General features: G+C 39.6%; 2 protein-coding genes across 3 annotated transcripts; both read left to right on the top strand.

Annotated features, from left to right (window-relative positions):
- The first annotated feature begins 4,042 nt into the window (after positions 1-4,042).
- On the top strand, positions 4,043-11,059 carry LOC148089427 (solute carrier family 22 member 7-like). Its single transcript, XM_087783880.1, has 10 exons — positions 4,043-4,477; positions 4,534-4,637; positions 6,354-6,508; positions 7,744-7,912; positions 7,978-8,101; positions 8,182-8,291; positions 9,240-9,454; positions 9,520-9,628; positions 9,708-9,914; positions 10,870-11,059. Exons 1-10 carry the CDS (start codon positions 4,103-4,105, stop codon positions 10,901-10,903), a joined length of 1,602 nt encoding a protein of 533 aa, XP_087640006.1. The 5' UTR covers positions 4,043-4,102; the 3' UTR covers positions 10,904-11,059.
- A 1,930-nt stretch (positions 11,060-12,989) lies between these two features.
- Positions 12,990-18,379, top strand: LOC148089426 (solute carrier family 22 member 7-like). Of its 2 annotated transcripts, XM_087783859.1 has the most exons (10): positions 12,990-13,414; positions 13,477-13,580; positions 14,163-14,317; positions 14,539-14,707; positions 14,774-14,897; positions 14,963-15,072; positions 17,323-17,537; positions 17,654-17,762; positions 17,832-18,038; positions 18,100-18,379. In XM_087783859.1, exons 1-10 carry the CDS (start codon positions 13,034-13,036, stop codon positions 18,137-18,139), a joined length of 1,614 nt encoding a protein of 537 aa, XP_087639985.1. In that variant the 5' UTR covers positions 12,990-13,033; the 3' UTR covers positions 18,140-18,379. The 2 variants fall into 2 exon arrangements, with proteins under 2 accessions (XP_087639985.1, XP_087639993.1); XM_087783867.1 differs by lacking the exon at positions 18,100-18,379 and having other exon boundaries at positions 17,832-18,042.
- Positions 18,380-19,356: the final 977 nt, after the last annotated feature.

Here is a 19,356-nt window from a genome sequence, read left to right as displayed (position 1 = left end):
TCTGGTCTCAAACCCTCAGGCTTGTTTCCAGCAGCAGGATCCAGATACTGCTCTACATGGAAAGGTATGTCGAAGTGTGAGCAGAGCGACCGGGGAGCGAGCAAAACAATCAGAGGCTGTTTTGTGAGTTGATGTTTACACTGAGTTTGTTACTAATGCTGTTGTCATCCATCAGCGCTGCCACGGCAACCTTTAGCAACCAAATATAATCAGTGTTTATTTGGGATTTCAGTTATTTATACAGAACCTTTAATTCAAACATGTGTTTCAGAGATATTTATATATATATATATATATATATATATATATATATATATATATATATATATATATATATATATATACGTATCATTTATCGTATTGTCTGTTGGCACTATTATACCAAAACAATTATAGTGAATTAAAAAGGCTACAAGCTGAAAAATATTCAATTCAGAAAATGAATTTTTTAATAGTTGAAATTTGAATATCAAACTCTACGTTTGTTAAAAAAAACATTTATTTTGAAAAAAGTTATAATAATAGTTATTTAATAACAATTAAATAAACAAATAATGAAATTAAATTAGTCAATAAAATCAAATTCAACATTTCAATATAGATGAAGAATTGTTTTATTTATTAAAAACAAATTAAAAAACGCAACAACATTTCAAAGTTTCAGCATTTGTTAAATTCAACTGTCAATTTCCTGATGACACTTACTTACTAACTGACTCATATACTTCCATAATATATAAACAGAAAATTAGCAATTTAAAGTTAAATTTGATTTAAGAAATTTAGCTCATAACTCATAACTGTGTACTACACAACAACAAAAAAATCAAATCAAACAGGAAAGTTAAACAGGAAAGTTAAAATACTGAGACAATGTACAATTATAGCCACAAAAAACTACACACCAAAATACTACCAAAACAAATCCAGGGAGTAAAAACACTCCAGAACAGGTTAACAAGTAAACCCGAAATAAGTACACAATTTTATAGACAAAAATCATTATATTTGATTTCATTTTTAGGTAGGTTTGTTACACAGGAATATTACATTGAGAAGGTATCAGCAGTTTTTTCAATTGACCAGAAGAGGGCGCTAGAGGTAGAGTTCAGGTTAGTAGAGGGAAGTATGTTTTGAATGGAAGGTTTTTAGATGAGAAATGTTTTCATTCGTTTTTAAGATCTATGATGTAAGAGTATAACGTTAGTTTTATTTATTTATTCGTGAAAGATGTTGACAGAGGACGATAGAGAAGAAAACAGGATTAAAAAAATATATTTTCTCAAATTCAAGGGATGGAAAAAAAGAGGGATCAGAGAATTGCAGTAGCGCCCTCTTGAGGTGAATCTGGGGACTGTTAACGCAGTCTCACTTCATTTATTTTTTTCATCACTTTTTTGCGTGTTTTTTCCAATTAAGGTTAGCTTTTCTGAAGTCTGCTGGTTTCCATGGTAACGACGTGTCAGCTCCATGATAAGTGTGTTAAGCCAGGCCCCGAAGCGTGACCCCTTAGCATGACCCCATGATGAGGATCAGACCTTTCCATCACATCATTAGTCTCTGGTCCGATGACCTCAACTTACCTCATACTGGACCATCTTCTACTGAATACTAGATTTATTATTAATAGAGATTAATTTAGAGTCAGAGTGAAAATGTATATAATTTATTGCTGGATAATGTATATCTTATCATTGTCTTGATTCATATATATATATATATTTTTTTCTTGTATAATATATATATTTTTTTATCAAAAGTGTTGATCTACTGTGAAATATAAAACCTTTAATTGATGTATCATGTTGGATTTACACGTAAAAAACCATTGAATAAATAGCTCATGTGAAGCAACAAAAATAAAATTATAACAATGTTTAAAATATTTTATTAAACCTTCATCAACTAATAGGCGAGAAATATTAGAAATGTTATTGCGCAACATTTTATTTAAAATAAATTCTGAAGAAATAAGATTCATTTACTAATTGAGAAAAATCAAGCACGACCGCAATAACAAGGAAAGTAAAAGTTCATACAAAGCGTAACAATAAAATGAATTTTTGAATAAAAAAATATATTCATCAAGTTTAATGTTATCTTCATATTAAAAAAAAATACATTTGATATAATTTTGACATCAATCCGTTTTTTCTGTTATTCTTAATTAGACTTTTATTCATATTTAATAAATGATAGTTCTATTCAGATCACCTAGTCAGTTAGTTAGTTAGTTAGTTAGGTAGAATAAACCTAACCTGGTTCAGTCGTTCATCAGAGATGAAAACAAAAGAAATCAGGAACTCACCGTTAAAACAACAGACGTCCAAACATTCATCCATGAAGAACAAATTCCCATTCATTCACATCTTGCATGTCCAGCATCTGAACCCTTGTGATGAACTTTCTCCATTCCTGTGTCAGTGTAGATATATATATTTATATATATATATATAGAACCCTCCCCCCTCTCACCCGCCCCCCCGTCACCTTCGACCTCAGCATCACTGCAGGTTCATCCTCCTCACGCCTGTATTTTTAACAAAGAATATATAATATAGAATGAAGCCATGACAGTTTTCATCATCAATAACTTTATATTTTCATATAAAAAATTCACCTTTAAACCTTTCTTTTCGAAATTCTAACACGTTTCTTTACAGTCAACGGACGATGTCAGAATCTCTGTCAGGATGTCCTTGTATGGACATACAGCCCGCAGAGAAATGACTGCAGGAACATATTTAACCCTTGTGTTATCCCAGGGTCAGGATGACCCGGAGGCCCGAAAACAAACAGTGTTTATGGTATCCCTTGTGTTATCCCAGGGTCAAGATGACCCAGAGGCCTGAAAACAAACAGTGTTTATGGTATCCCTTGTGTTATCTCAGGGTTTAGGTGACCCAAAGCCCAGAAACAAATGTGTTAGTGGTATCCCTTGTGTTGTCTCTGCATCATGGTGACCCAAAGGTCAGAAAAAGAAAATTGTGGTATCCATTATGTCGTCTCGGGGTCAAGGTGACCCGAAGGCCCGAAAGCAAATGTGTTCCTGGTTACCCTTGTGTTGTCACTGGGTCAGGGTGACACAAAGGCCCAAAAACAAATGTGTTAGTGGTATCCCTTGTGTTCACCTTGACCCAGAGACAACATAAGAAAATAATTAAAAAATATGAATTTATAGAATAGTTTTCAGTCAATTATACTGAGTTTTATCAAATGTATTATCTGTATAATTGTGTAAATCTTTATTTTGTTTGCATATTGAATCCCTAAAAACAAATATTGTTCACTTTTTTAATAATAATTAAATACAAATAATAAACTTACCCACTGTAAACCTTCTCCCCCAATAAAGGAATCAGTGGAAAAAATGGATGAATTAACTTTGGTATATACTATACTTCAGATAACAAATTATTATGTAGATTATATTTAATTTTGTTGTGGTGCATTAATATTTTGCAGATACTTGTTGTATTTGTTTTTTTTACATTTATATTTATTTGCAGATACTTTTGTTATACTATTCTGTTATGAATTAAATCAAATTCACTTAATAGTGAATTTAATAATAGTGTAAAAAAAATCATATCAAAGTTTTATTCACAATAAAGATAATGGAAGAAATAAACAATACAAACGTCTGGAGGTTCTTCATTGACAAAGTAAAAGTTGAAAATGTATTTACTAGACGTATAAAAGTCTTAGCACTTAAGAGTCATGGATGTATGTCGAGTGAACGGCAGGATCTGAGGGAAGAAAAAGAGACTTTTGGGAATCAACGGGTAATAAATGAGTTAAAACATCGGCTCGTAAAAGTCCGACTCGGACCCGCTCGACCTGGATGTACTCATGTGTACAGTCGGGTCCACTGATGCCTAACAGTGTGTTTCCAGACACAAGAGACTTTAGACAGTGTCAGTCAATGTTCCACAATAATTCCACTGGATCCTTGTACAGGATATTTATTAACTCCTCAGTCTCAAACTCAAACATATATTACTGCCAAGGATAAGCTGGACCTGCTGGTACAGCAGGTTTTTTGGTGAGGAGGAATCCAGAGGAACCCACAAAAGAATCTCCTCCGACCCATTAAGCAAAGATGAACTTCGACAAATTAATCTCAGAGATTAACGGATTTGGAAAATTCCAAATTCAAATAATCCTGATTCAGCTGATGTCTCGGGTCACCCTGCCGTGCCACTTCCTGCTCAACAACTTCATGGCGGCGACCCCGGATCACCGCTGCGACTTCGGCCCGCTGGAGAACCGGAGCGACTTCTTCAACCTGACCCTGGATCAGAAGGTGGCCGCCGCCGTCCCCCTGGATCCGGACGGGAGCCTCAGCTCCTGCAGGATGTTCTCGGAGCCGCAGCTTCTCTTCTCTCTCAACAACGGCAGCCGGGCTTCGACGACCGGGTGTCGCAGCGGCTGGGTGTTCGACAACAGCACCTTCAGGTCCACTCTGGTCACGGAGGTGAGTCTCCCTTCACGCCTGTGGAACTCCAGATGAATGTCTTCTTGACTCTTCAGTGGGAGCTGGTGTGCGACAACAAAGCCCTGAGCAAGGCGACTGCCACCCTGTTTTTCATCGGTGTCATGTGTGGAGCCCCTTTATTCGGGTTCCTCAGCGACAGGTAAGAGTCTTATTTTTTTTCTTGAGAAAACTTCTCCCTGCGCATCTCCTGGGTTTCCTCAGGGCACTCCAGTTTCCTCCCATTGTGCAAAACATACAGCGGTCTTTTTTGCACCTCGTACCTGTTTATGGTTGACATTATATTCTAGAGATAAGAGTGAAGTGTCGAAATGTCCTGAGTCAGAAGCCAATGTCTACACCAGGGTCGTCCAACTCAATCCCTCCAGGGGCCAAAATCTATTAGCGCTCATGGTTGCGACACAGTTATTGCCCGATTGGTTGACTGATTTTGATTGACATGCACAGCGGCCAATCGGTTCAATATGTATCGGGAACGAACCGAGCAAAAAGTTTTTCACGCAAATCTTCGCCACGAGAAGCTGCCAGTTCAAATGAAAGCGCAATAAAAGCTTGTGTGATCACATCCTTAAAAACACGGTTATATTAATACGCCGTCACATGATGGCTATTTATAAACAAAAAAACACTGAATATAATAATAATAATACGCACCTGTTGCAGGTGAGCCACATATTCTATGACTAGAAATGACTGCAGGAACATATTTAACCCTTGTGTTATCCCAGGGTCAAGATGACCCGGAGGCCCGAAAACAAACAGTGTTTATGGTATCCCGTGTGTTATCTCAGGGTCAATGTGACCCGAAAGCCCAGATACAAATGTGTTTGTGGTATCCCTTGTTTTGTCTAAGTAGTGATGACGATGTGACAGTTTTATTCTCCTTTAACTTCATCTGAGGATGTTTGAAATAAGCCACTGATCGTCTCTGTACATACAGTATTCTTGTTAATAACCTAAGCTTTGGAACGATCTTCATCTCTCTTTGCGCTTGATGGAGTCTACTGACTCCTTTAAGAAACATCTTAAGACGTTTCTATTTGTTCAGGCTTTTCCTTGATTTTCTGGAACTCCTGTGTTGTTCTCAGTATTATCTTGATCTTTAAAGTATATACTTTTTTGAGTATTGTTTTGATTGTTTAAGCGCTTTGTGACCCTGGTCTCGAAAAGCGCTATATAAATAAATATTACTTACTAACTTACTTACTTACATGTATGTAACATTTACACCAAGCTTGTCTGAGCTCATTTACAAGAGTTTTAGAAATATTTTAAAATCTAACACATATAAACTGTTAACGCTGTTAAATTTCAAGTTTTCATTTGGTTTTTATTTTATTTTATAATTGCTTCTGAGTAGAATCTCGGGTCTCGTGGTCATGTTTGAATACGATTGACATATTTAAATAGAGGCGTGGAAAGGGATGAACCCGTCATTCATACATCTGAATATTTTTATGCAGCGTACGGCTGTTTTTAGTAGGAAATCAATGCAATTCCTAGTGCATGACGCTCTTGAACATGTACACAAGTGTATAAATGTATTTTAAAAACGATTCAAAAAAGTTACCGAAGCTTTAGATTAGATGAAGAAACGATGCTAATGATGTTTAGCACATACGACACGCTAGGCGTATATACATTTGACATGAATTCGAGGCAAATTTTTAAAACAAAATCAAAAAAACTCACCTGAACTGACTTGTCTCCATGTGGAGTAACTACTACTATCTACTCATATTTTCCCTAAAGGACAAACAAAAACTTTAATGAAACATTCCCCAGAATTATTATGATCAATTATTTACAAACCGGAAACAGGTGGATATTGTATATTAATGAATGATTTCTGGAGTAGGTTCGGCCGACGACCGCTGCTGTTGGTGTCCTACTTGTCGTCCATGATGTTTGCGCTCCTCAGCGCCTTCTCCTCCTCCTACGTCATGTTCATGGTCATGAGGTTCTTTAGCGGCGTGTGCTTGGCCGGGATCAGCATCATCTCCATCGTTCTGAGTACGTCGACTGATCTTTATTAGTGTATGTTTGTCCCGTCATATCATCAGTGTCTCCGTCTGGCTTGAGATTCCCAATGAGACTAGTGCTGTGTCTCCAATCGCATACTTCTCTTAGTATACTAGAAGTTAGTATGCATCAGGATAGTGTACATACTAACTAGTACGTGAATTCTCCACAGACAGTATGTCTCAAATCAAACTCTGCTGCTACACACTAACAGGAAATGACTCGACAGCTTCTTCTTCTACTTCTATTTAACGATGGTTGCAACCAGCTGTTTGAACGCTATCGCCACCTGCTGGCAGCACGTTTTGTAAGTTTGGAAAAAGAAATAAAGAAAAATATGAGAATCTAAATATTCGCGAGATATTTAAGCTGGTATCAGCACCGAAGAGGTGTGATCCTCCTACTGTTGGCTGAAAATAATACACCTGTAAGTATATGAATATATATATATATATGCATACATATGAAGTAACTTCCGTTTACAACGTCACTAAGATGGCGGCCATTTAGGGTAGATAGTGTCCATCGAACCATACTCAGTTTTGTGGGTGTTTTAGTACGACAATTTAGTGTGCATGGCGCACTAAATTTCGCATACTAAGAATTGAGACGCACTTACGCACTAAAAATACTAACTTTGAGTACGCAAGTATGCGATTTGAGACACAGCACAGGTCTTCTTTAGCATGCTAACGATAGCATAGTGCTAATAAGTCCAGGGTGGAGGGGCAGTACATTGGTAAATAAAGGAATAAAAGACAAATAAATGGAGAAGGGAAAATCACCACAAAGGGACCAGTTAACACCAATGATTCCCTGTTTAACAAGAATGAGACGACAAATATAAATAAGAAGGTTTTAACTCTTTCTCTGGACGGACTAAGCTAATGTTTGACTGATAGATACATGTTAGCTTTACTAGCAGGTAACGTTTTGCTGGGACAAAACCCTATAATATAAATATATACTGTATATATATATATATATATGTATATATATGTATGTATTTCTTATTTAAAATGACTGTGTAGTGCAGGGGGTTTATATTTTCTATCCGGAAAAACAAGGCTTATAAAATTCGCTATTCTAATTGTATCCGTTAGCATTATATCGTTAGCGTGCTAAACAATCGATTCTCAATGTAACTTGTAACTTGTTTTTGTGAATTTCATATTCAAACTATGTTCCTAAATGATCTGTTCTTGCTTGTGTTGCTGAAAACGCAGACGTGGAGTGGTGCAGCATCGAACGCAGAACGTTGTCGGCCATAATCGCGAGTCTGGACTGGACTCTCGGCAACTGGATCCTCGTTGCGTTCGCATACGGCGTCAACACGTGGCGTACGCTCATCTTGGCAGTGACCTCGCCTTTAATATTGTCCTGTATGGCCTGGAGGTATTGAACCACGTTTTTAAAAGAGCCTCCTAAAAAAAACATCTTATTTTTTCTTAAACCCATAGGTGGCTCCCCGAGTCCGCCCGGTGGCTCATGGCCAATGGCAGAGCTGAGGAGGCTCATAAATACATCTTGCAATGCGCGAAGACGAACAACAGGTTGAAGAGTGTGGCGGACATAACTCCCATGGTCGAGTTCAATCTTAAGGCTAATGTCATCCACCAGGATGGAGGACTTTACAATTTACACTGTTTATTCTGTACTCACAGATGCTAGTGGAGTCCCATGACGTCCATGTGGACGGCAGGACGTACACCACCCTGGATCTGTTCAGGACGACAAATATCAGAAAGCTTGCCATTTGCTCCGGCATCGTCTGGTAAGTGTTACGAGTTACGTTATTAGAAACGTGGATGATGAGCCATTAGCATGGCAACCCATTATTATTATTATTATTACTATCATATTACAAAACCAGTATTTAATCACTTTATTTTGATTGATTTCATGTTGTTGTGTTTTTTAAAGAAAACCTCTCTAGTAAATCCAAAAGAAATGACACAAAGGATTTTGGTTAGTGTGAGCTAAGGGTTGGGATTGTTTTTGCTTCCTTTTTAGAGTTATAGACAATAATGTTTGTTCATTTTAATGTAGCGACTGAAGTTCAGTTGTCTTCGCCTTTCTCTTTGTCCAAAAATACATTTAAAAACCTGTAAATACCTCGGTACTGCTCGTCTGTAACGTCCATCTTGTAGCCTCGACATCGGAAATTGTCTAGAAAAAGTGATAATAGTCAAGTGTTCATGTTGCTCACATAATAAAGTGTTTAGAAAGTTTTTTTTATTTCTTTATTTACAATTAAAATGCAAATAGTCACAACGTTTGTTCTATTTTGTGTTTCAATTAAACTTCCGGCTGCTAGATGGCAGCACTCGTTACGTCGCCTAAAGTTAAGGAACAGTTTAATTCTGCAAGAACCAGGCAATGACTGAGGACAAGAGGATACAGTCGACTCCAGCAGCTTTTTAAGTTGATGTTTGGACATATTTTGGTTTCAAAACAAATGAAACGAGTTATGACTTCCTCAAGTCATATGGTCTGCAAGTTAGCCAGAGTCAAGTACTCAACAATACTACACATATATCCTTGTTGTTACAGTATCACAAAAAATAGCAATATATCATTGACCATGTATCGTGATACGTGCTGTATCGCCAGATTCTCTCCCATGTATTTTTGTTTGTTTAGACGGGTTGTATCGAAGAATAATTGTTTTACCGTATATTTCTTTTAATGACGAGTAAAGATTGTTTTTTTCCATCTTCAGGTTTGGTGTGGCATTCACCTATTACGGCATCAGTCTAAACATCGTGGGTTTCGGCTTCAACATCTACCTTAGTCAGTTTTTATTTGCAACTATTGAAATGCCGATGAAGGTCGGGATATATTTCCTCCTCGAGAAGGTCGGCCGGCGCTCCAGTGAGTCGGGGGCCTTGGTGTTAACTGGACTGTGTCTCTTGATCAACATGTTTGTTTCCAAAGGTAAACGTAACCTTCCATCCAACGTGATTGTTTAGAAAAATATATCAACTCTATTTAATCCCCAGACATGTGGGTCGTTCGAGCGGTGGTGGCGTTGATCGGAAAAGCTTTTTCGGAAGCGTCTTTCACGATCATCTTCCTCTACACGACGGAACTGTATCCGACGGTCGTGCGGTCAGTTGCGTGTTGTTTGTACCGTTGACTGATCGAAGCTCAAAGTCTCAAAGTTGGACCACGTTTGCTCTCCGTCCAGTCAGAACGGCGTCGGCTACACGTCCTTCGTGGCGCGTCTCGGGGTTTCCTTGTCGCCGCTTATCATGCTTCTGGAAGACGTTTGGCAGCTGCTGCCTTCGCTGATCTACTGCGCGACTGCCATCGGGTCCGGTTTGGTGGTTTTACTTCTGAGAGAAACTCTGAATGCCCAACTTCCACAGTTCATCGAGGACATAGGAAAGCCACGGTAAACAAACGTGTTCATTTCTGCTATAGAGATGCAAAAATGTTCTAAATGAATTTATTTTTCTACATATAGAGTTTGATATTCTAGGGACAATGATTCGAAAATATTTTTTTCTAAATTCAATATTTGATAATTTTTGCCTTATAACCCTTGTGTTGTCTCTGGGTCAAGGTGACCCGGTGGCCTGATAACAAATGTGTTTGAGGTATCCCTTGTGTGGTCTCTGGGTCAAGGTGAAAGACCTCCACCAATGCATATGTATTTACGGAAGCCAGGGAGGTTGTTCACCTTGAGCCAGAGACAAAACAAGGGATACCTCGAACACATTTGTTATCAGGCCACCGGGTCATCTTGACCCAGAGACAACACAAGGGATATCATAAAACCCATTTGTTTTCAGGCCTTCGGGTCACCTTGTCGCTGAAATAACACAAGGGATAAATAAAATTAAAAAAATGTTGGTAAAACAGTTTCTACATAATTATACTAATAATATATTTAAAATGAATATATGTTTTTACATTAAGTTTGATCATTTACTGAAAAATATTCAAGAATGCATTTTTTAAGTTCAATATTTTATCATTTGTAGCCTTTTAAATTCAATATTAAAATGTTACAATAGTGCATACAACTGTATGTTGTTTTTTTATATTCTTATTTATGACTATTAAAAAAAAAAAAGTTTAGCTAAAGGTTTAAATATTTGAAATGTTAAGTATAACCATTCAATATTCTAATGGACCTTATATACTTCTATAGTTTTCCTCCAGACACAACTACTACAAAACTTCCACTGAAAAAATATATATTACAATAAGTTGAAAGTTTTCTCAAGTTTCTCAAGTATATGATCAAGTGGAATATTTAAGAATATCTTCTTAATCCACCGTCAACAATTTCTACTGCATCATCACCAGGATGTGAATCTCACTGGAGCTTCCTGTCTCTGCAGGTCACCGTCCAAGAGGAGAACCGAGAGCCTTTGACATCGTGGAAGGACTTTGAATCACAAGATTAGAGTGAAAGTGAAGAATGGGAACAGAACCTGATTCAAACCATTTATGCTCGAGTCCATTCATATCAACAAGTCTACTACTGTGTACGCTGAACCGTTGCCTCAAAAATAAAAAGTAGATTATTGATTCTTTGGGTTTTTTTCTACCATATACATGTAATCTCACTTAAACTTTAAAGTGGGAAAACTTCGATATGATTTGATGCTTTAAGTAAAACTGAGATGAGACAAATTATGAATTGAATTGTTGAAGGAGAACAAAGCAATAATAAAGAGCCTCAAATAAGGAAAAACAATATTTATATATATTGGTAAAAATCCTGCACTGACTTTCTCTCATCAATGCACAATTTGCTTGGATAAGGATTTTACTGTGTAACCTTTTTTTTTCATTCAGAAGACGACGGATGGTTGAGAAGGTACAAAGAGTGTGGGAAGAATCTTGTATTTTAGAGGCTGGATTATGTTCCGGGAAAATTGATTTAAGGTCAATGTTAATCAATGAGAATAAAAATTTGGACACATTTTGGATGCATGTTAATGTGTTTTTTGTTAAATCTGTTGTGGAGTGAATTGTTGAAGTCTTCCTCTTCAAGATGCAGTCGGTCCCTCATCATGACCATATTTTGAACTGAAATCTGGGCGAACGAGAGGCTACGAGAGCAGAGACCATTATGACGTAAAAATGGTCTTCACTACTATTGATGACGTGTGGTGACAAACCAAGCTTGATAGCCAATCACAGCAGAGTGCGTGTGGTTATGATAAAGTGTTTTCAGTGGGCGGGGCTTAAGATTATTTTCTAATATAAATATTTTAATGAAAAGAGAGTTTTTTACAAACAGACACGTACTGATGATACAATAGAGTCAAACATCTATTAAGAAACACTTTAGTTGCTCTTTAAACTTGAATATGGCTGAAATTGTGCTAAAAGAAATAGTAAAAATACTTGAATAAAAACCTTTTTCAGCATTTGGAACACGGTGGCGCAGTGGTTAGCACGACCACCTCACAGTCACAGCAAGAAGTAAGTAAGTAAGTAAGTGTTATTTGTAGTGCCTTTCTAGACCAGGGTCACAAAGCGTTTACTTCCAGGTCGGGTGGGAGACAACTTGTGCCCTTTCTGTGTGGACTTTGTATGTTCTTTGTTGTGTGGGTTTTCTCCGGGCACAAATAAAAATTACTTATTTACTTACTTCCGCCCACAGTCCAAGAACATACAGAGCTTGATTGGGAACTTGGGTAAATTGTTGGTAGCGTGTGTGTGAATGGTTGTATGTATTTGTGTGCCCTGGCGTACTGTCCAGGGTGTCCCCTGTCATGCCCGAAGGAGCTTGGATAGGGTCCAGCCCCTCCACGACTCCTGGCAGAAAATGAATGAATTTTACCATAGTGGTTCACTCGTTCTGTCTAAATTGTGTTTGTATGAGGCTTTGTAAATGAGTTACAATGTGAGGGGAAGTGTTGCAAATCAATGTCATGACTATATCAGGGTAAATGACATCAAAGAAGCCTAAATGAAGGATGGAAAGCGAGACTACAGTTTATGACGGAACTAGTTTGGACATCATCCGATATCTACCCATCCTTAGTTCGTGCACAAACTTTCATACGTTCACAAAAACACACGTGCCACTTCAGAACAGTGTCTGCGGTCCAACATCCAAAAACAAAGTTAAGTTCAGAGTATTATTTGCAAGGTACAGCAACCTTTATGTCTTAAACTGAACACTCACTTATTCAGTCAATGTCCTTACTGCCTGAAGAGCCTCCCTCACACATTGGTCGGTCAAAACAACCCCTGCAGATTAAAAGGTAACAGAGAGTTTGAGATTTGCGTCCAACAATTATAAACCAGGGTGACAACACAAAGCACGTTCGCTGACCAGAGACCAAAGCTGTTTGTGGGACAGGACCTGACATGGGTGTGTGTTCATCAAGCCTGAGCGAACATTCAAGTGACAAAGCTGCCCATTAACCAGCTGCCTTTACAAATCAGCGACAGACCCGAGTGCAATGTCCAGGACCGGTACTGTAAGTCGAGATAACTTTAATAAAACCCCCCTAAATGTGAGTGTCGTCCCAAGTCACGTTCAAGATGAAGTTCGAGAACCTGCTGGCAGAGGTGAATGGCTTCGGCAAGTTTCAGTTGAGGACGGTGGTGTTGATGGTCATCGCTCGCCTGACTCTGCCGTTCCACTTCCTGCTCACCACCTTCATCACGCTGGTCCCCCCTCACCACTGCGACACCGGCGCTTTCGACGGCGGTGACATTTTCACCAATTTAACGCATTCGCAAAGACTCCGCGTTAGTATTCCCGCCCAGGAAGATGGCGCCCTCAGCTCCTGCCAGATGTTTCCTCAGCCTCAATACCAGCTGCTGCTCAACACCTCGAACGCCACCGAGGCTACAACTATCCCGTGCAGAGATGGATGGGTTTATAACTACACAGGCTTCAAGACATCGCTGGCCACGGAGGTGAGTCGAGGGCGGATTGAAATCAACAATCTGTTGAAAATCTTCCTCTTTCCTCCCCGTAGTGGGACCTGGTGTGCGGCAGTCGAGGCGTCAACAAAGCCACAGCCACTATTTTCTTTGTCGGGGTCATGCTCGGAGCGGCCGTGTTCGGATATCTCAGCGACAGGTGATCGAGGTTGCATATCCGCAGCACTGGTATTCTTACCCTAAAATTAATAATAATACAAGAGTGAATTTCAGGCTAAGACTAGCAATCGGTTTGCTTGTTTTTCTTCTGTGATATATATTTTCACGTAGGCAGAGTCAACTGATAAAGAGGTTCATAGTTCAGAACTTTCCCTATTCGTCGACCCTTCTAGGACCCCCTCTACAATCCCAAGCTGTGTTAAGTACAGTGGTATAAAAATAAAATAACAAAAAGACGATGTCAACATTGCTAAAGAGTTCAAAGTCACAGACAGTTCGGGAGTTTTCCCCTGATTATTTCGTTAATCTCTCATAAAAAGCACATGTGCAGTAGAGAAAGATTAACAAATAAACAATAAAAATAGTCTAATTACTCAAAAAAAGGGAAAATGACAGTGTATTTTTAATTCCCTGCTAATAACCTTTAGAGAACACTATCCCGGAGCAATTATTGACTTAAACATCAATGGTGGTTTGTTCAAAACAGCTCACAAGGAAGAATGCTATTGAAGAAACGTTAGAAAAGTCAAATTCATGAAGCAGTTTTCCTTATATTTGCCAGGTTTGGCCGGAGGGCAACGCTCTTACTCGCTTACATTGTCACCAGCTTCTTTGGGTTCGCGAGCGCTTTCTCGCATAATTACGCCATGTTCGCTGTCCTGAGATTCTTCACTGGACTCGGGGCGTCTGGCATCAGCATCATCACCGTCGTGCTCGGTAAGTTACCACAACCGCTGGTTCAAGGGTAGGTTTTCATGGAGGTATCCTGCATTTATATCAGTTCAAATCCATCATCCACATCTAAGCGGTACACATGTGCAGTACACACAGTAAAACAAAGTTATAGTGCCAGGAAAGTATAGTGCCGTGAAGAAGAGACACACAATTTCAGAAATAATACTCAGTGATGCTTAATGATCATTAATTCGTCCTCTTAGCTATTGAATGGGTGGACATCAAGAATCGGACTCTGCTCGGTGTTCTGCTGAGCATGGATTGGTCTCTTGGAATGTCCATTCTACCTGCCATTGCCTACTTATCCAGCGACTGGAGATACCTGACGGCTGCTGTCACCAGCCCGCTAATACCTGCAATCATCTCCTGGTGGTGAGTACACTCATACACAGACTGTAGTACCTCCTGACGACAAAACATTCTCTTTTATAATCCTAGGTGGATTCCAGAATCCGCCAGGTGGCTGATAGGAACGGGGAAAGTGGACAGAGCTCATTTTTACCTGCACCAGTGTGCAAGGGTCAACAATAGACAGCAACTGTGCACTGACCTCACCCCAGAGGTGCTCCCCGGTCTTCATCATACCAAAACGTACTCAAACTAAAATGTGTCGTTTTACTTTTGCAGCTGCTGCTCAAAGTTGTAGTTGTAGAAAATGAAAACAGAAAATATTCTTACTTGGACCTGTTGAGGACCCCCAGGATGAGGAGGCTGGCACTGCTAACCGGAATTATGTGGTAATGTTATGATGCTCATTTGCTACATGTATTTTGTTCGCCTTCAGGACACCTGGCACAAGATGTGTTTTGGATGAAATATATTAGAGGAATAGGAGAGCACCAGGATGGATAGACCAGCATTTATATAGCAATAAAAGATGAGTGGACAGATGGATGGATGGATGGATGAATGGATGGATGGATAGATGGATGAATGGATGGATGGATGGATGGATGGATAGATGGATGAATGGATGGACAAAAAGACGGATAGAAGGACAGACCGTTTGGATGACTGGGGGTGTGGATGGATGGAAGGATGAACTAACCGATAGATAGATGGATAGAAGGACGTATAGTTGGTTGAATGAGTAGGATGAATGGATAGATGGGTGAATGGATGGATGGATTGATGGATAGATGGATGAATGGATGGACGAAAAGACAGATAGAAGGACAGACCGTTTGGATGACTGGGGGTGTGGATGAATGGAAGGATGAACTAACTGATAGATAGATAGATGGATAGAAGGACGGATAGTTGGTTGAATGAGTAGGATGAATGGATAGATGGATGAATGGATGGATGGATAGATGGATGAATGGATGGATGAAAAGACAGATAGAAGGACAGCCCGTTTGGATGACTGGGGGTGTGGATGGATGGAAGGATGAACTAACCGATGGATAGATGGATAGAAGGACGGATAGTTGGTTGAATGGATAGATGGATGAATGGATGGATGGATAGATGGATGAATGGGTGGACGAAAAGACAGATAGAAGGACAGACCGTTTGGATGACTGGGGGTGTGGATGAATGGAAGGATGAACTAACTGATAGATAGATAGATGGATAGAAGGACGGATAGTTGGTTGAATGAGTAGGATGAATGGATAGATGGATGAATGGATGGATGGATAGATGGATGAATGGATGGATGAAAAGACAGATAGAAGGACAGCCCGTTTGGATGACTGGGGGTGTGGATGGATGGATGGATGGATGGATGGATGGATGGATGGATGGATGGATGGATGGATGGATGGATGGATGGATGGATGGATGGATGGATGGATGGATGGATGGATGGATGGATGGATGGATGGATGGATGGATGGATGGATGGATGGATGGATGGATGGATGGATGGATGGATGGATGGATGGATGGATGGATGGATGGATGGATAGACAGACAGACAGACAGACAGACAGACAGACAGACAGACAGACAGACAGACAGACAGACAGACAGACAGACAGACAGACAGACAGACAGACAGACAGACAGACAGACAGACAGACAGACAGACAGACAGACAGACAGACAGACAGACAGACAGACAGACAGACAGACAGACAGACAGACAGACAGACAGACAGACAGACAGACAGACAGACAGACAGACAGACAGACAGACAGACAGACAGACAGACAGACAGACAGACAGACAGACAGACAGACAGACAGACAGACAGACAGACAGACAGACAGACAGACAGACAGACAGACAGACAGACAGACAGACAGACAGACAGACAGACAGACAGACAGACAGACAGACAGACAGACAGACAGACAGACAGACAGACAGACAGACAGACAGACAGACAGACAGACAGACAGACAGACAGACAGACAGACAGACAGACAGACAGACAGACAGACAGACAGACAGACAGACAGACAGACAGACAGACAGACAGACAGACAGACAGACAGACAGACAGACAGACAGACAGACAGACAGACAGACAGACAGACAGACAGACAGACAGACAGACAGACAGACAGACAGACAGACAGACAGACAGACAGACAGACAGACAGACAGACAGACAGACAGACAGACAGATAGATAGATAGATAGATAGATAGATAGATAGATAGATAGATAGATAGATAGATAGATAGATAGATAGATAGATAGATAGATAGATAGATAGATAGATAGATAGATAGATAGATAGATAGATAGATAGATAGATAGATAGATAGATAGATAGATAGATAGATAGATAGATAGATAGATAGATAGATAGATAGATAGATAGATAGATAGATAGATAGATAGATAGATAGATAGATAGATAGATAGATAGATAGATGGATGGATGGACAGTTAGATGGATTTATGGATGAATGGTTGGACCAATGAATTTAGACATGATGGTCATCGGACACGTCGTAACATTTGAATGCTGAGAAAGCGAGAGTTCAAAACGATGTACCCGAGGCTGTGTTTTCTTCTCTTCCTTGTCCAGGTTTGGCTTGGCCTGTTCCTACTATGGAATAAGCTTGAACATCACAGGGCTGGGCATGAACGTTTATCTCACACAGTTCCTCTACGGTGCAATCGAGCTCCCGGCAAAAGTCTTCGTCCTCTTCACTCTAAACACGATGGGTCGCAGAATGACTGAGGCCGGTGCTCTCCTGCTGACCGGGCTGTGTATTCTCTTCAGCATGTTCATTCCTGCAGGTAAAGGATCAGTTTCCAAGAACATTAATGGTTTAATTGCCACATTGTAAACAATCCTTATGGTATGATAACCTCCCAACAGTGTGACTCACATTTTAGTGTATTTTGTTGTTCAGATAAGTGGCAGTATCGGACAGCGCTGGGAGCTTTAGGCAAAATGTTTTCCGAGGCATCGTTCACCACGGTGTTCCTGTACACCACAGAACTCTACCCCACTGTGATGCGGTGTGTTGCTGGCGTTTGTATCAAAGAAGGATATTGTTTTGTGACCCAACCTTTCTGCTCTTTGTGAAGACAAAACGGACTCGGCTTCTGCTCCTTCGTCGCCCGCCTGGGTGTTGCCGTGTCTCCGCTCATCCTGCTTCTGGAGGACGTCTGGACCTACTTGCCGAGCTGCATCTTCACTCTGGTGGCTCTGCTCGCGGCGTTGTCTGCCAGCTTCCTCCCGGAGACACGAAACATCCGACTTCCAGAGACCATCGAAGATGTGGAGCAGAGGAGGTGAAGACCAAAGAGATTAACTTCGTTTGTATACTTTGTATAATTTTTTTTTTTTCTGCAGACGATCCTTCTCCACCACTTGTGAGAAATCTCCTCAATAAACTATGAAACAAAGTTGTTTTACTGTTGGGGTTGATACAGGAATGTCAGCATTTAAAGGGCACCTAATGTGAAATAAACCCAACTCTCCTGACTTGTTGTAATGTTGAAGTCGTCCTCTTCAAATGCAGTAGTTGCTCTGTTTTAAAGTTGTAACTTAATAAAGTTCTCTTCTGTCTGAAATCTCGGCAAAGATTACAGTTTATATTAAACATTCTGACATTCCTCCCCTAGAAGCCCTAAATCCGTTAAGTACCTAAATGTTAATTGTGAAACAAAATAAATATTTATGTAAACATGGTGAGAGTTACTTCTGCCTTTAGGTGTTTTTGTAATGTGTACATTAAGCAGCAAACCTTATTTTTATTATTCGTTTTTTAATGTACAAAACTGGAGTTTTAGGAGTGAGTTTAAAATTCACGTGAGTCCTTGAATGCAACTCGTGATTTTGTGACCAATCAGAGCGGAGTGGGCGTGGTTGCTTGGACGAGACTACTTCTCCAGCCAAAAGAGAGCATTTTAAGTGGGCGGGGCTTAAGCGTATTTTCCAATGTAAATATATTTATTAAATGAAAGTTTTGTGCGAAAAGAAACATACTGATGAGTATAATAGAGGTCCTAGAACAATTTGAGAGACACTTAAATCAGCACATTAGGTGCCCTTTAGAGACATGAACATGTGTATTATTATCTAATAATTGAATATTTTGCTCAGTTAAAAGGTACACATCAAACTGTAGTCAGAAGTACAAATCATGCTCACGGAAAACCTCAATGATTAGTTGTTAAAACAAACACTGTGGGCCAAATAAGTCTCACCAAATCATGTTAATGTGGCCTCAAGAGCTTTCAATAAACAAACGATATCTGGTTCATTTGAACTGTCAAGCAAAACAAAATCTTGCTATAGCCAGTGAGGATTTTAAACTAAAAAATGTTAATGCCGGTGAAGGATTAAAATAAAGGTTTGTGGACGCAGCAGTGAATTTAAAGAAATAACAAACAAAAAAAAGGAACTACAACAGTGCGTCTAGTTGAGTCCAAAGTAAAAAAGGAGCTGCTTAAAGCTAAAATTAGACCTCAAGATATAAAACAATGAGTGATATGGAGTCTTCACAATAAAAAGAAAGAAGAATCTATAATAAAAAGCTGCATCGAATCGAGGTTATGACCCATTTATGTCAAACACTATGGAGTTGTCAGAGAAGATCACTGGGTG

The sequence above is a fragment of the Callionymus lyra genome, chromosome 1, assembly GCF_982586985.1.
Source record: "Callionymus lyra chromosome 1, fCalLyr1.hap1.1, whole genome shotgun sequence".
In the NCBI taxonomy this organism is placed as follows: Eukaryota; Metazoa; Chordata; class Actinopteri; order Syngnathiformes; family Callionymidae; genus Callionymus; species Callionymus lyra.
Note: the sequence above shows the minus strand (reverse complement) of the source record. Positions and strands in the feature narration are given on the sequence as shown.

What these genes read in the sequence shown, in the direction of transcription:
- LOC148089427 (XM_087783880.1), top strand. Translation starts at nt 4,103, where the DNA reads ATGAACTTCGACAAATTAATCTCAGAGATTAACGGATTTGGAAAATTC. An exon ending in ATTTGCTCCGGCATCGTCTG is followed by an intron (nt 8,292 to 9,239) that starts GTAAGTGTTACG and finishes TTCCATCTTCAG; the next exon opens with GTTTGGTGTGGCATTCACCT. An exon ending in GAGGACATAGGAAAGCCACG is followed by an intron (nt 9,915 to 10,869) that starts GTAAACAAACGT and finishes CTGTCTCTGCAG; the next exon opens with GTCACCGTCCAAGAGGAGAA.
- LOC148089426 (XM_087783859.1), top strand. Translation starts at nt 13,034, where the DNA reads ATGAAGTTCGAGAACCTGCTGGCAGAGGTGAATGGCTTCGGCAAGTTT. An exon ending in AGACATCGCTGGCCACGGAG is followed by an intron (nt 13,415 to 13,476) that starts GTGAGTCGAGGG and finishes TCCTCCCCGTAG; the next exon opens with TGGGACCTGGTGTGCGGCAG. An exon ending in GAAGATGTGGAGCAGAGGAG is followed by an intron (nt 18,039 to 18,099) that starts GTGAAGACCAAA and finishes TTTTTTCTGCAG; the next exon opens with ACGATCCTTCTCCACCACTT.